We start from the raw sequence: 16,282 nt of genomic DNA on the forward strand, positions 1-16,282 counted from the left end.
AGTCTAGATGATGCCAATCAAGGTCCATGGCGTGACTGACTGAAGGGAAGATGATCACTGAAGTTGAGGGGGCAGGGCACTAGGTGACCAGGGTATTTGGATCATTTATATGGACAGTGAAATCAGTCAGGATGGCAACAAGAGTTGAAGAAAGGAGAACTGTGGTCTAAGTACAGATTCTTCTTTGCATATAGGGATGAAGGTGTCATGTTCCCAGTCATGTTGCTCACCAAGGAACAAGGCCATAGGCACGCACATGGATGCTCCACCTTCATATTTGGAGATGCTTCTCCAGAGCCCTTTTATCCAGGAAATTCTCACCCAGTCCATACCCCCACAGCACCAGAGCCATTTCATAAGGTCAGGATCTTAAGAAAATCTTGTAGGAGAAGCCTCACAATGACCTCCTTTCTACTTTTGTAGGCAGTAAGGGAAGTCTTTATTGATCAGGGAATAGGAATTAAGAAGGAACAAGTTTCATCTTGAGCTAGACAGCTCGTTTATAGCTAGAAATCAAGGCCTATTTTGGAGTTTCTTTACTAGAAGTGGGTCTCTTCCAGTGAGGCCAAGTTCAGAGTGTTCTCAGTGTAAGAAAAGAGCAATAATAGCAGCTCCTAAAGGTGAACCCAAGAAAGGACAGAGGCAGTTTGATGTCTAAGAAAGGGCTCAGTAGTGGGCAGGAACAGTGTCCAGGGCTTCTTCAGGTTCCCGGGTGATGTCCACATTCTGAGAGGAAAGAATCTAGTATTAGTAGGAAGGAACCAGTAGTCTGGAGCCCCGACCCTTCCCTGTCTCTTGTTCTCAGTGCCAGGCTCCCCTCTTTTAGCCAGGCCTGGATCCTGACTCTTTCCTTAGGCAAGCCTGGGGGAACTTCAGCCAGAGTCCTTTTAGGCAGGGTTGCTCTAGCCCTGCTTCTCTATGGTATCTCAAGTCTGGTCTGCAGTTCCTACATTTCTGGGTGCTGGTTTTTCTACATGTTGGTGGAAACACCCAAGCTCTGTGGGACTGGGGCTGCCTTTCTGCAGGGGAGGGTGCTTTAACAACACCCCAGCTTGAGCCACAGAGTCCCTTACCTACCTCAGGCTTCTCCCGATGTGTGTTTACAGCCTCCACATTCAGGTAGATGGACTCCACTTTGCAGCCTCGGAAAAGAACAACCCGTCGTCCATAAGCCACCCAGGTGAGCACAGGTCTCCCCTGAGGTATCACTCCCTCTCCCCGTAAGCACCCACACCCCCAGCTCCATGCTGTGTGCAGATTACAGCTGCCCTTTATGGAGGGGAATTTAGACCAGCTGTGTGATGTCTGGGGAAGGCATCAGGCCTAAAAGGCAGGCTATGCCCCTAATAGTCTCAGTGTTCGCTGAGCCTCCCTTGTCAATGGGAATGAGAATTGAGAACAGATGATTTCTGCCCCACTCCCCAGGTCTTTTCTGTGAGACAGAAACCTAATCTGTGTGATAAGGATGGAGCTCTGTGGAGCCTCCCAGCTGTGTTAGGTGCTGAAGTGCTAAAAGAATCTTGGGGCCACTACCTTGGGGCAACCAACCCCAGGTAAAGTTTATTTTGAGAACTATGTGGTTACTGAAAGATCAGAGGTGTGGAAGGCCACAAGGTAGTTCTGGGGAGCCTCAAGAAAGAGGAGGGTGGTATCATTGGGGTTTGGAGCTGGCATAGGAGGCCCAAAACCTGTGGAAGCCCTGATTGGTGCTCTGGTAGAGACAGAGAAAGCTGGCACCACATCCCAGATTTAGAGGCTACCTAAGTCCTTCCCCCATTGTCATCTTGCTACCACCAGTCCTGCCTCTACCAAGACATCTAAATATCTACCCAGGGAATTTCTCTTAGGACTTTGCTGGACAAATGGTAGGCACTGCAGGCATGCTCATAGCGTCTATATACTTTTCCGCAGATGAAGGTGGGGGCACTCACCATAAGCCACAGGTGTAAGTTTGAGCACTGTGTGCAGAGGGCACTTGAGATAAGGCAACTCATCTGGAAAGGAGGAGAGAGCAGCTTTCAGAGGCAGGATGCTAGGGATGTCACCACCTCTCTGGGGCTCCAGGGTTAAAGCACTCTTCCCTTCCACCCCCTTCCCCATGGATGTCTTTACCTGGGTCCTGCTCCCCCACACTCTTCAGGGGGCAGTGCTGAGAGCCCAGTGGGGAGGGAGGAAGAGAGCAGAGAGGCCTCAGGAACAAGGAGGACTGCAGGTACTGGGGATCGGGGACAGACCCTGGGTCCCCAGAAACCAACGATTGGCACTGTGGAGGTGGCCGACCTCCTCAACTGCAGGGCAGACATGAGACCAAGACAAGCCTCCCTCCCACCCATACTCAGTCCTTCCACGGGGTCCCCCACCCTAAAGGTCACAACAGGTCCCAGCCAGTGTTTTCTGAGGCCCTACCATGTGCCAGGGCCTTGGCTGAGGTGTGCATGCACCTTGGCAGCTCTTGCAGCTTTCTCCCCAGCCCAGGCCTGTGCCCTCTGACTCCCTGGACTCTTGTTGATGGACAAGTATTCACTGATTCACTTGTGTTCAGTTCCTGATGATTTGCACGCAATGACTTGCGTGGCCTTGACGGCAATCACCAGATAGCCTCAAGGGAGCAGATGACCAGGCACATTCCATGGATGAGGACCCTGAGGCTCTGAGAGGGAAGACATTTGCCCTGAGTCCCACAGCCAGAATGTGGCAGTGCTGGGACTGGAACCCAGGTTGCTTTGAGCCCAAATGTGTGCTCTGACCACTGCAGTCTGCTGCCATTGCCTTCGAGGGATGCGTAGTGGTGTGTGGTGACACTCCCACCTCTCATTCCTCTCTGTAAACACCCACCCTCCTGATCACCCAGGAAACATATTCAGCTTTCCATCTCCCTTCATTGAGCCAGAACCTGCCCGTCATGGCCTCCCTGGCCCTGAGGGTCATGCTAGGCTTTTCAGGCCTGCCACAGCCCACCCAGCCTCCTGACACATAAGATTTCCTGGGCAACCAATCTGCTCCTCCTTGCCTTTGTCATCATCATCTTCAGGTGTTGGGTCCAGTGCTTTTGGTCCACTACCTTACTCCGTTCTCACTAACACTCTATGGGAGTTACTGTTCCTCACTTCATGCATGACAAAATAGATTCAGAGAAGGGAAGCAACTTGCCTGAGGTCTCTGACCCAGTTCTGCCACTGCCTAGACAAGTGATCTCAACCCTGCCTTTTCTTTTTCTGGTCTTCAAAGATCTTATCTCTTATAGCACAGGATTGGACCCAGCTCTGAGGTCCTATGGATCTGAGTTCTCAGTCACAGCATCTTCCTGAGTTTCAGTTTCCTTACCTTAGCAATAGCAGTAAAGAGCATGTGCCCAGTCCTGCCTAGCCAGCTCTTAGGACAGCTGTGAGAAGCCGGCATGGCCTGTTCATGAAAGCAGGTAGTATGTGGGTAAAGCAGTGTGCAAATGGGAGATGCATGTGCTTCCCATGAACCCCACATGTGTCTGAGATAAGGTGCCTCTGGAATGCACCTGAGATTAGTGCCTCTCTCTGCCCCACTGAGCCCTATGATCTTGGGCAAGTCACTTCATCTCTCAGAGCCTCCATTTCCTCTTCTGCACAGTCAGGGTTACAGGGCCAGCCTCACAGTCTCAGAAATAGTACTGAGCAGTACAGATGTGAACAGCATCAGAAATCCAGCAGCACCACCCCATCCCCTGTCACCTTTTTTCCATTGAGGAGATTGAGGACCAACCAAAGGAAATTACTTGTCCAATGTCAAGTTCTCAAGTCCCCCCAGTTCCAATTCTAGATGACTCCATATTATAGAGCCCTTTGTTTGAAAGCTAGCATCATAGAAAAGATCCAAGTCTGCAGGACATTGTATACTTCAAATATGACTTTGCACTGTTCTCACACATCCTTACTCCAGTATCCTGGAGATGCCAACACTTCAGCCTCCATGTCAGAAACAGACTTTCACACCTGGAGGTGACATGATAGTCCCTTGCCAGACCAGCTGCCCTAGCTTGCAATTTGTAATCAGTGTGTAGATACTCCGTAAATTAAAATATCCAGATTTTTTAATAAAAAGAAATTATCATTTAAAAATCAAAACACCACTATCTTTGAGAAATCATCCCTAGAGCAAAGACAGACACCTATAATCAAAATCAAGACACTAGGGACTTCCCTGGTGGTCCAGTTGTTAAGATTCCATGCTTCCATTGCAGGGGGCATGTTGGATCCCTGGTCAGGGAAATAAGAGCCTCCATGCCACATGCACGATGTGGCCAAAAAGTTAAAAAAAAAAGTCACAAGAAGTCCCATTCCACCTGATGACAGCATGTCTCTGAGAAATACTGGCTCAGCTTTCTCAGGTTGAAAAAGACTGTTTAGGTTGGCTTTGAAAATGTTAACTCATAATAACACTGATATTAATAGTAGCAGCTAATACTTATATTGCCCATACTTTGTGTCATGAACTGTTCTAAGCTCTATACATATATTAATTTATTTAAACTTAATCATTCTCTCTTTTTTACAGATGAGGAAACTGAGAACAGAGCCTGCTGCCTGCTAAGTTGCTTTAGTTGTGTCTGACTCTTTGCGACCCCATGGACTGTTGCCTGTCAGGCTCCTCCATCCATGGGATTCTCCAAGCAAGAATACTGGAGTGGGTTGCCTGTGCTCTCCTCCAGGGGATCTTCCTGACCCAGGGATCGAGCCCACGTCTCCTGTGGCTCCTGGTCTGTAGGCAGATTCTTTACCACTGAGCCACCGGGGAGAGGTTAAAGTAATTTGCCAAAGGTATCACGAGACAGAGTAAGAAATTGGACTCATGCACCCTTGTTCTAAATACTGTACTCTTAACTATTAAGATAAAAACCACCAGTTTCTGTTGTCAGAGTCTCAACTTACATGCAGCTCCCATGCCAGGAACAGAGAGAAAAGTGGTACCTGAGCTCTTGTCCAGAAAGTAGGCCAGGAGGCACCGCATGACAGCCTGATGGCAGATCACCAATACATTTTCCTGCCGTTCTAGCTCCATTATAACTGGCTCCAGACGCTGGACCAGATCCTCGTAAGACTGAAAGGGAGAGAAACATTTGGGTAAGAAGAGGAAATGAGGCACATTTGCCCTGAGGAGAAGAACTCTAGACCAGGAATCAGGAAAACTTGATTTTGGTGCCAGTTCAGTTGTTAGTCAGCAGTATGACCTTGGGCAACTCACTTCCTTCCTTCCTGGGGCCTTACTTTTTCATCTATTAAATGGGGCAATCAATATAGTGGAATAGATAACAATAACAATAATAAAACTTTCCACTAAAAAATCCCTAGAAAAGCTGGATAAAATAAATGTTTGCATTGCTGATCTTTCAAGAAAACAAAACATTATGAATATAGGGTTCCCAAATGAAGAAAAACTTGGGGAAAAGAGTGATAAATGGATAGAGAAGCCATAATTCCCATGGGGACATTTGCCAATCACAGTATTCAAGAGCCTTGAGCTTTTAAAACATAATAGAAATATGAGATGAAACCTTAGGTGTATATAGGGTAGGGATTTATCTGGGACCTTCAAAGGACTACATCCTCAATAAAATTATAAACTAAAAAATATATCCACAGGCAAAGGGAAACAATAAGAAAATATGTCTCTGCCTCACTTTTGGTGGAAAAAATTAGGAAAAGCCTCCACTAAGAATGTATAACCCCAAACATATTGTTAGATAGATTTGTGGTTCAGAATTATATTACCCATGTGTTTCAGAAAATGCTAAGCTGAGAGTTTAATAAAAAGTGATTTCAAGTCATTTGCTTCCAGGAGTGTCTGGAAAAAGCAAATGTAAATTCTCTCTAGATTCTCTCAACGGAGGCTGCATGGATTTTCCACAGATAAATTTTTGTCAAACTGAGGCTCATATAACATACACAGAACATAAGCTATAATAAGTAAAAATAAGCAGAAACAACAAGAACTCTAACAACTTAAGATAAAGGATCCACAATATAAAATAAATATTCTCGAGATTTTTAAAGAAGTAAAAGATTGACTCAAAAATGCAAGGAAGAAATAAGATGCTATTGAATATAAGATCCAGATTTGAAAAAGAATTAAGTAGAATTTTTATAAATGAAGAATATATTCATTAAAATGGAAATCTCAATGGATAGAGTATGCAGAGCATTAAATAAAATGTTTTGGAAGACAGAGCTGAAGAAATTACCCAGAATGTGGCAACGAGATCGAAAATAAGAAGTTTGGAGACATGAAGCATAGAGGTAAAACTAACACATATCTAGTTGAATTTCTAGAAGGAGATAATAAAGAAAATATGAGAGAGGAATAGCTAAAGATATAATGCCTGGGAATTTTCTAGTATTGATGAAGAATCTCAATTCTCAGATTTAGGAATTCCAATTAATTCTGAGCAAGATAAATTAAAAGAAATTGATATTTAGACATATCAGAGTGAAACTTAAAAGCAATAGAGACCCAAAGACCCTAAAAGCAGCCAGAGAGAAAAGAAATAACAATTAGACTTGTAGGAGACTTCTTAGCCATGTTAGAAACCAGAAGACAGTGGGGATGATAACTCCAGAGAGAAAATTGTGTTCCTAGTGTTTTATACCTTGCCAAAGTACCATCTAGGATTGAGGACCACCCCTCCAAAAGACATTTTTAGACAAAAGGAAAGGTGAGTCTACTACCAACAGATCCTCCTAAAGAAAATTCTAAAAAAAGATAGACATTTAACTCAGAAGGAAAACCTGAGATGTAACATGAAAGAATGATCAAAGGAATTGGTAAATATGTGGTTTAATCTAAATAAACACTGACTATATACAATATTTTTTTAGCTAGTAAAAATTATATTTTAATTAGATAAGTGATTTCCCCTAATTTCTACTATATAAAACCCATCTAGGAGAACAGAATGGGAATGGAGTTCCTTAAAAAAACTAAAAATAGAACTATCATGTGACCCAGCAATCCCACTCCTGGGCATTTATCTGGAGAAAACCATAATTCAAAAAGATACATGTACTCCAATGTTCTTTGTAGCACTATTTACAAAAGCTAAGACATGGAAGCAACCTAAATGTCTATCAACACAAATGAATGGAGAAGAAGAACCTAAATGTCTATAAACAGATGAATTGAATATTAATATATTCCATTGTATACATATAAATTTCATTGTGTATATATTAATTAACATATATAATGGAATATTACTCAGCCATCACAAGAATGAAATAAGGCCATTTACAGCAACATGGATGAACCTAGAGATTATCTGAAGTCAGACAGAAAAAGACAAATATTATATGACATCACGCATATGTGGAATCTAATTTTAAAAATGATATAATAGTCTTATTTAGAAAACAGAAACAGACTTACAGATATCAAAAACAAGCTTATGGTTACCAAAGGAAAAATGTGGGAGGGGGGATAAGTCAGGCACTTGGGATTAATAGACATACACAATTATATATAAGATAGATAATCAGTAAGAGCCAATGGAATAACACAAGGAACTCTTCAATATTATGTGATAACCTATATGAGAAAAGAGCCCAAAAAAGAATAAGTATATGTATATGTGACACAACATTGTAAATCAACTATAATCCAATAAAATTTTTTAAAAAGAAAAAATCCATCTGTGTGGGTACAAAGTTTATTAATTGTTTGGGAATAATTCTATTTTATCTAGAATTCATAATAATTTTACTTTGGTAATGTCAATTTAACCCCAAAATACAATATGTTGGCATTATAGGGACAAATAGTGATGTATTCTGATAGACTGGTATAAATTGAAGTGCTTCAGCAAGCATTCATTCAATTAACACTCACTGAGTAAGCTGTGCTTACAATAATAAATTTAATACTAAGAATAATAATTCATTTAGGGAATAAGACACAAGTTTGAAGTAAGTAAAATAAAAAACAACAAACAATATAAGAGAGGGAGTGACCAGAGTTGTAAAGTTTTTATACTGGTTCAGGAGGCAGGTAGAGATATTGATTTTTAGATTTTGTCAGTCATACATATTAAAATGTTAAGAGTAACTCTAAAAGAATGGAAAGAGATTGCATAACTCAAACATAGATGGAAAATTTTATCAATTCTAAAGGGAGGAAAAGACAAAAAATAACCAAGCCTAGAGAGCTCAAAATAAGAGAATAGAAATAAATTCACATAAGTCAGTAATTAAAATAAAAGTATACCAAACTTGCCATTCAAAAGTCATATATTTCCAGTGTTTATTAAAACCAACAAAACCCATCTCTATGTTGTCTATAGGAAACAAAACAAAACTACACAGAGAAGTTGAAAGTAAGTAACTAACCAAATACTGAGCAGATAAAATTTTAGTATCATATAAAAGAAGCATTATTAGCGGGGAAAGAGGCTTGCTCACTATATTATAAAATATACAATTTACATAGGAGATATAATTGCTTTAAATTTGTATGCCTCTGATAATATAACCTTAAAATATGAAAAGGAAAATGAGGGCACAGTCACTGACTTCATAATGTCATTTCTGAAGATGAAAATACAAATGTTAAAGTGCTTTGTAACACAGGATATCTATCATTTCATCTTCTCTAATATTCTGCTTTCTGATAATTTCCCCCAGGAATCTGTATCAGAAATGGAGTATGACTAATAAATATTCTAACATGTGAAACTGGCTAAATGGAGGCTAGGTTGAAAGCAATGAGGATTCACCACCGCATGGGAATAGGGAACTGATAATCTGGCTCATATGGTGGAAGAAGAGTTGGTTAAACCATTAGCCATTGTTACTTGGGACTCCAACTCACAGTCCAGAAAGGCTGGAACTTTAGGCAACTTGGCAATAAAGTGTCAGAAAATTAAAGTACATTAAAATATTTCGGATGCCATTAGTGAAAGAATATTAAAGACAAAGTCTAGGATAAAGTGAGCTTTCCTGAAAGAAGGAAATAAACAGGCAAATGTACAGCCTTTAAAAAGAGGAATATGTTGCTTATAGCCAAGAATGAGAGAGCCCAGGGCCAGATAATCATGTGCTTTGTGGGATGGAAGATGCAAAATTTGCTTTACCCTGTTTCTAAAGCTGTCTGGGGAAATATGGAATCCTGGTAGTTGGAATAAAGATACTGGGGAGGAGTCCTAAGAGTCTGGCCACCCCTCCAAATCTTACCTCTCCCTTAGGATAGCGGTAGCGGTATTTATCTTGGTCTCGCAGTGCAAATTCTTCAGGGTAGTGTTCTTGGATTTCTTCATAGGTCATCTCCTCACAGACACCCTGAGAAAAATTATTTGGGGACAAAAGTTTTCACAAGTTGAAATCTCCACAGCCTTTACCGTAGTTCTGAGGCCAATGATCGTGGAACATTAGCACACAAGCACCTGGGTTTCTGCTAACACACCTCTAGGTTTGGGTCTGCTGTCTGTTGTTGTTCAGTCACTAGTCGAGTACAATTATTTAAAACTCCATGAACTGCAGCACACCAGGCTTCCCTATTGTTCACTATCTTCTGGAGTTTGCTCAAACTCATGTCCATTGACTTGATGATGCTATTCAACCCTCTCATCACCCCACCAACCAACCATCTCTGTCACCCCTTGCTCCTCCTGCCCTCAATCCTTCCCAACATCAGAATCTTTTCCAATGAGTCAGCTCTTCAAATCAGGTGGCCAAAAGTATTGGAGCTTCAGCTTCAGCATCAGTCCTTCCAATCAATAGTCAGGACTGATTTCCTTTAGGATTGACTGGTTAGATCTCCTTGCTTTCCAAGGGATTTTCAAGAGTCATCTCCAGCACCACAATTTGAAAGGATCAGTTCTTCAGCACTCAGTCTTCTTTATGATCCAACTTTCAGATCCATACATGACTACTGGAAAAACCATAGCTTTGACTATATGCACTTTGTTGGCAAAGTGATGTCTGGTTTTTAATACACTGTCTATGTTTGTCATAGCTTTTCTTCCAAGGAGCAAGTGTCTTTTAATTTCGTGGCTGCAGTCACTGTCTACAGTGATTTTGAAGCCCAAGAAAATAAAGTCTGTCACTCTTTCCACTTTTTTCTCATCCATTTGCCATGAAGTGATGGGGCCAGATACCATGATCTTAGTTTTTGAATGCTAAATTTTAAGCTAGCTTTTTCACTTTTCTCTTTTACCCTCCTCAAAAGGCTCTTTAGTTCCTCTTTGCTTTCTGCCATTAGAGTGGTATCATCTGCATACCTGAGATTGTTGATATTTCTCCCAGCAATCTTGATTCCAGCTTGTGCTTCATCCAGCCCGGCATTTTGCATGGTGTACTCTGCATATAAGTTAAATAGGCAGGGAGGCAATATACAGCCTTGATATACTCCTTTCCCAATTTTGAACCAGTCCATTGTTCCATGTGGGCTTCCCTGGTGGCTCAGATGATAAAGTGCCCGCCCGCAATGCGGGAGACCCGGGTTCGATCCCTGGGTTGGGAAGATCCCTCGGAGAAGGAAATGGCAACCCACTCCAGTACTCTTGCCTGCAGAATCCCATGGACAGAGGACCCTGATAGGCTACAGTCCATGGGGTCGCAAAGAGTCGGACACGACTGAATGACTTCACTTTCACTTTCACTTTATTGCTCCATATCCAGTTCTAACTATTGTTTCTTGGCATTCATACAGGTTTCTCAAGAGACAAGTAAGGTGGTCTGATATTCCCGTCTCTTGAAGAATTTTCCACAATTTGTTGTGATCCACAGTCAAAGGCTTTTGCATAGTCAATGAAGCAGAAATAGATATTTTTCTGGAATTCCCTTGCTTTTTCTACAATCCAGCACATGTTGGCAATTTGATCTCTGGTTTCTCTGCCCTTTCTAAACCAAGCTTGTACATCTGGAAGTTCTCGATTCATATACTGTTGAAGCCTAGCTTGAAGGATTTTGAGCATTATCCTGCTAACATGTGACATGAGCACAATTGTATGGTAGTCCCTTTGGTATTGCCCTTCTTTGAGATTGGAATGAAAACTGACCTTTTAATCCTGTGGCTACTGCTGAATTTTCCAAATTTGCTGACATCCTGAGTGCAGCACTTTAACAGCATCATCTTTTAGAATTTGAAATAGCTCAACTGGAATTCCATCCCCTCCACTAGCTTTGTTGGTAGTAATGCTTCCTAAGGCCAACTTGACTTCACACTCCAGGATGTCTGGCTTTAGGTGAGTGACCACATCATTGTGGTTATCTGCATCATTAAGACCTTTTTTTGTATAGTTCTTCTTTGTATACTTGCCACTTCTTCTTCCTGGTGGACTATAGTCCATGGAGTTGCAAAGAGTTGGACACAACTGAGCAATTAACACTTTCACTACTTCACTTTACTGCCCCTGTGGAAGGAGACAATACATTCTATTTGTTGTCTGGTATATGTGTATATGTGTGCACAAGGTATGTAGCTGTGTGGATGTGAGAATGAGTGCATGTGCACAGGTGTGTTCAGGCTGAGTGCATGGTGGGTATCTGTGGTGTTTCTCTATGATTATCCTAGCAGGTTTATAGGTGTACATTGTACATATATGTGTATTTTTATAAATTTGTGGGTTTAAGAATTTGTGACTGTGTTTGTGTGTGTGTAGCTTGCTCATGATGTATATTTTTGGTATGTTTAAGGTCTTATGCTATTGGTTGTGCATTTGTGTCAGCATATATATGTAAGTATATATATATATATATAAGTATGAGTATATGTATGTATATAAAGGATGCCTCATCATCTAAGAATGTGTGTGCATAGGTGTCTCTGTGGTCTGTCTCTTCATGTGGGTCTCAGTGTGTCTGTGGTGTGTGTGTCTCTGAAATGTGTATATCTATAAACATATGTGTGAGTATCTATGTGTCTATGTCTGAGGTCTGTGTGAATCTGTGGTAATATGGCTGAGGCTGTATGTCTGTACTGTTAGTGTGTCCATGGTATGCCTCTATGTATCTATGTGATGTAAATATATGCAAAGATTGCATGCGTATCTACAGTGAATGTGATATGTACCTCTAGGTGTGTCTGTCTGTAAGTGTGTGTGTGTGCATGAATGGTGCACATATGATTGGTAGATGTGTCTGAGAGGAAACCTGTGCTTGACTAGTTAGTCTATGTGTCTGTGAAATGCATATCTGTGAGTGTAAACATACCTGTGGTGGATGTCTGTGACTGTGTACACAAGTGCATGTGTATGTACACATCCACAACAGGGCTTTTCAATGTTATCACATTTCCCATCCTTTCTGCCTACACTTCTTCTCCAGGACCTCTGGCAGATAAAGAAATAGGTATCCACAGACCTCTCTCAGAATGCAAGAATTAGCAAATTCCTCAGTTTCAGAGTGGTCCTTGGGGATATACACTCTCCTGACCCAAAGAAGGAATTAAGGGCTCTTAAAGAATGAGTTCTCACTAAGAAATCCACAGAAGTGAGGTGTCTGTTGTTAGAGGTGGGATCAATGTTGGGTTTATAAGATTCCCTTCTGGTTTGGTAGATTTCAATTAGACCTTCCTGTAGTGAAGCAATGGGCTCTGGTTGTCTTTTGAGTCACCAACCAGGCTTTTCTTAGGAGTTAGGTTCACCCCTGCCCCAACCTACAAGAAGATAGGCAGTGTAAAACCTGCATCTGACACTGCCCATGGGAGAAAGTGCACTCTGTATATTCACAAAGTCCTTCCAGATTGGCTTTGACTTTCTATTCTGAGGCATGCTGGGAATCTGTTGCCTGTGGAAGTGACCTCTGATTCCTTATTGACTTAAAGAAAATCGCCTAACTTCTTTGAATTTTATTTTCCTCATCTGCAAAATGAGGATAATTATAACTATCTCACAACAGTATTTTGAATATTAGAGATAATATATGTAAAAGAGACTAGTATAGAATGTACAAGACACATTTAAAAAACAATCAATGGAATATATTACTCTATAATTAATATTGCTTAGATTAATTAATCCCAGGCTCCCCCGTCCCTGGGATTCTCCAGGCAAGAACACTGGAGTGGGTTGCCATTTCCTTCTCCACTGCCTGAAAGTGAAAAGTGAAAGTGAAGTCACTCAGTTGTGTCCGACCCTCAGCGACCCCATGGACTGCAGCCTTCCAGGCTCCTCTGTCCATGGGATTTTCTAGGCAAGAGTACTGGAGTGGGTTGCCATTGCCTTCTCTATACACATACACAATTCCCTCTTTGCTTATGCTGCTTTCTTTGCATGATTCCTGATCCTCTCTACTTGGCTCACTGTTACTCAGCTCTCAGGTTTTAAGTAGGCATCACTTCCTCCAGGCAGATCATGGCTGGGTCAGATGCCCACATTCTAGCCTATCAGAGTCTGCATCACACATGCTGTTTTGTATTCCTCTGACTACCCTATTTTTTTCTGAAAATTCAATGAAGACAGAAACCAATTTCTCTCTCTAGCACTATTCTAGAGTCTGAAATGGAGTAGGGATCCAATAAATGCTTATACCACGTGTGTGCCAGAAACAAACAACTGAACTATTATGATGAAAAGTTGTCTCACATGTATTCTATAATAATATATGTGATATGTATAACAATGTTGTACATCCATTTTCTAAATATGTGTGTCTCTATACATCTGTAGTTGAGTATATATGTTATTATGCATGCACACACATACTTCCTGTATTTATCTAGCAGGCAATCAGGTTAACCTACCTACACAGAAGTTATCTACATCTGTGGTGAAGCTTTTACTTTAGTATCTAACAATCATAATCTGTGGGCTGTTACCTGATGTAAATGTGCCTATAGTGCAGGTGAGACAATGGAGAGGAAATATCTTCTTAAAGAGCTCATAGAAAAACCTGACTCTAAAGAAAGACTGTCATGTCATGAGGCTCAGATGAAATATTCACTAAGTTTTTCCTTCATTTCATCTCCAATACACATCTGGTCCATCACACCCTCACTTCTTGCCTAGACTAATGCAGTCATCTCCATACTGGTATGCATTCTCATTCTGGCCCTCTTCCCACCTAGTCTCCAGACATGATCATGATGGAGTCATGGGTGGAGTCTTCACAGCATGGTCTTTAAGAAAATGTGAATCACATTCAGCCCACTCCTCCTTTTGGCGAGGAAGGTAAATTTTTTAAAAATAATTTTTAATTGGAAGATAATTGTTTTACAATGTTGCATTGATTTCTGCTATACAACAAAGTGAATCAGCTTTAAGTATACATATATCCCCTCCTTCTTGAGCCTCCTTCCCATTCCCCACCCCCATCCTCTAGGTTATCACAGGGGACCAATCTGAGTTCCCTGTACTATACAGCAGCTTCCCACTAGTTATCTATTTTGCACATGGTAGCCCACTCCTCCTTGACTTAGACCACATCAATGTTTTCCCATTTTTGGGTAGCATCCAAATCCCTTAATATGGACTATAAAGCCCTATAAGCTCTCTTCTTTTCCAACCTCATCTCCCTTCTCTCCAGACCTTACAATCACCTCAGACTCTCTGCTGTTTTCCCTCAGTTCCCTGAACATGCCATGCTCTATTATCACCTCTGGGCTTTCACATGAACTGTTCCTTATTCCTTGAAATAAAATTATTCCCTTACCCCAGTCCATTTTGCCTGCTTCTAGGAAATTTTCCTTCCAAATCTTCTACCACTGTCTTGTCAAGAATATCCTCACCTTCTGAGACTCTGCAGATCCTTGTATTTCCCCTCTCACAAACTTTTGTTGCATGCAATGCAATGTCTTATTCACTGTCTAACTTTGGGCTCCATGAGAGTGAAGACCTTGTCTGTTCTGGACTTCACTGGATCCCCAAGGCACAGAACAGTGTTTAGCACAAAAAAAGTTTGTTGAATTAATTAGGTTCTGCATATGAGGCAGAGTAAAGGCAACCCAGGGGATAAGTCTAGAGTCACCACCCACCAGGGAATCCATCCCCCTCCATCTCACCGCATCAATCTCATTCAGGGCCTTCCATTGCTCATAGGGAATGCCTAAGGCTTCAGCTGTCTGGATAGTCCTCTTCATGTGGCTGGTCCACACCTTCAGTGAGCTGATACCCTGGGACTGAATGAAATTGGCCAGGGCATAGGCATACTGAGGAGTGGGGGTGCAAAGGAGGAGAGGATTGGAGAAAGAGAGATGAAAGAAGACAAGGTGACCATGAGAATAAATTTAGATCTACCACAAATAATGGGGTGATAATGAACAAGGAGGAGTAGAGTTTAAATGTTTCCAATTTACAAAAAGTCATATTGTTGCCCACATGACTAAGGACCAAGGGAATAGAAAAGAATATGTGTATTTATGTGTGTATATGTGCATGTGTGTGTGTGTGTGTGTGTGTGTGTGTTCACTGAAGCTTGTTCATAGAACCTCCTGCTTGGTTATTCATTCATTCAAACAGCTCACTTCTAACATTTGTGGGCCTGGGACAAAAGTACAAATGGAAGCACTCCACTTACAGTTCACCTCCCTTCTTTTCCCATTTCTGCTACATCCTGTACTCCTAGGCATCTTAAGTACATGCTTATGGATAATCCAGTCACAGGAACAAATTCTGTCTATATCATATCCCCAATCCCCATGACATACGAACAGTGACCCCTTGGCCATTCCTTTCCCTAGGTGTGAAAGATTTTGTGACATGTCCTGTTCTCATGTGAACAGACTCTTGGACAGGCCCCATATAGCTACTGGAAGCAGACTCTGGGCAGGAAATTCTAGGATTCTGGGTACTCGGAGTGTGGTCTGGAAGTGTATGTGGGTGGGATGTGGGGGACATTTCTCTTTGACCTTGTGAAAGGTCACTGCTTGAGCAGGGGACCTGGTACTAAGATTCTAAGGGTATTAAAATATTTACTGAGTGTGTGTGGGCATGTGCTGGGTGCTGGGGTGGCCAGTTCTCAAGACACAGCCTGGTGCACTGGGATGACCCAGAGGGATGGTATGGGGAGGGAGGTGGGAGGGGGGGCTCAGGATAAGGAACACGTGTACACCCGTGGCGGATTCATGTTGATGTATGGCAAAACTGATACAATACTGTAAAGTAATTAGCCTCCAATTAAAATAAATTTATATATATATATATATATATATATATATATATATACATATATATAGACAGCCCATCCAGTGAGGGAAACAGTGACAGCACCAAAAGGAACCACTTAGGTTTGTGGAAGTGCATATGAGCAACTGATTCACTCTTCTTCTGCAGATAGGCATGTTTTTAATCAAGATGATGTGTGGGGAACATCTGCACAAATGTACA

The 16,282-nt window shown here is 41.7% G+C and overlaps 1 protein-coding gene across 5 annotated transcripts in view; it reads right to left on the reverse strand.

Moving 5' to 3' along the window:
- Nucleotides 1–408: 408 nt before the first annotated feature.
- The window catches only part of PFKFB1 (6-phosphofructo-2-kinase/fructose-2,6-biphosphatase 1), a 103,418-nt gene continuing 87,544 nt past the window's right edge, over nucleotides 409–16,282 (reverse strand). For 3 of the 5 annotated variants that reach the window (XM_061410261.1, XM_061410264.1, XM_061410266.1), the window contains 7 exons: nucleotides 14,959–15,105; nucleotides 9,192–9,296; nucleotides 4,941–5,070; nucleotides 2,113–2,235; nucleotides 1,932–1,994; nucleotides 1,078–1,142; nucleotides 409–726 (listed from right to left, as the gene is read on the reverse strand). In XM_061410261.1, the coding sequence (XP_061266245.1) occupies nucleotides 667–726; nucleotides 1,078–1,142; nucleotides 1,932–1,994; nucleotides 2,113–2,235; nucleotides 4,941–5,070; nucleotides 9,192–9,296; nucleotides 14,959–15,105 (693 nt within the window). In that variant the 3' untranslated portion in view covers nucleotides 409–666. The remainder of the gene's footprint in view (nucleotides 727–1,077; nucleotides 1,143–1,931; nucleotides 1,995–2,112; nucleotides 2,236–4,940; nucleotides 5,071–9,191; nucleotides 9,297–14,958; nucleotides 15,106–16,282) is intronic. The other 2 variants (XM_061410263.1, XM_061410262.1) reach the window with 2 other exon arrangements.

This window comes from Bos javanicus, chromosome X, assembly GCF_032452875.1.
Source record: "Bos javanicus breed banteng chromosome X, ARS-OSU_banteng_1.0, whole genome shotgun sequence".
Lineage (NCBI taxonomy): Eukaryota > Metazoa > Chordata > Mammalia > Artiodactyla > Bovidae > Bos > Bos javanicus.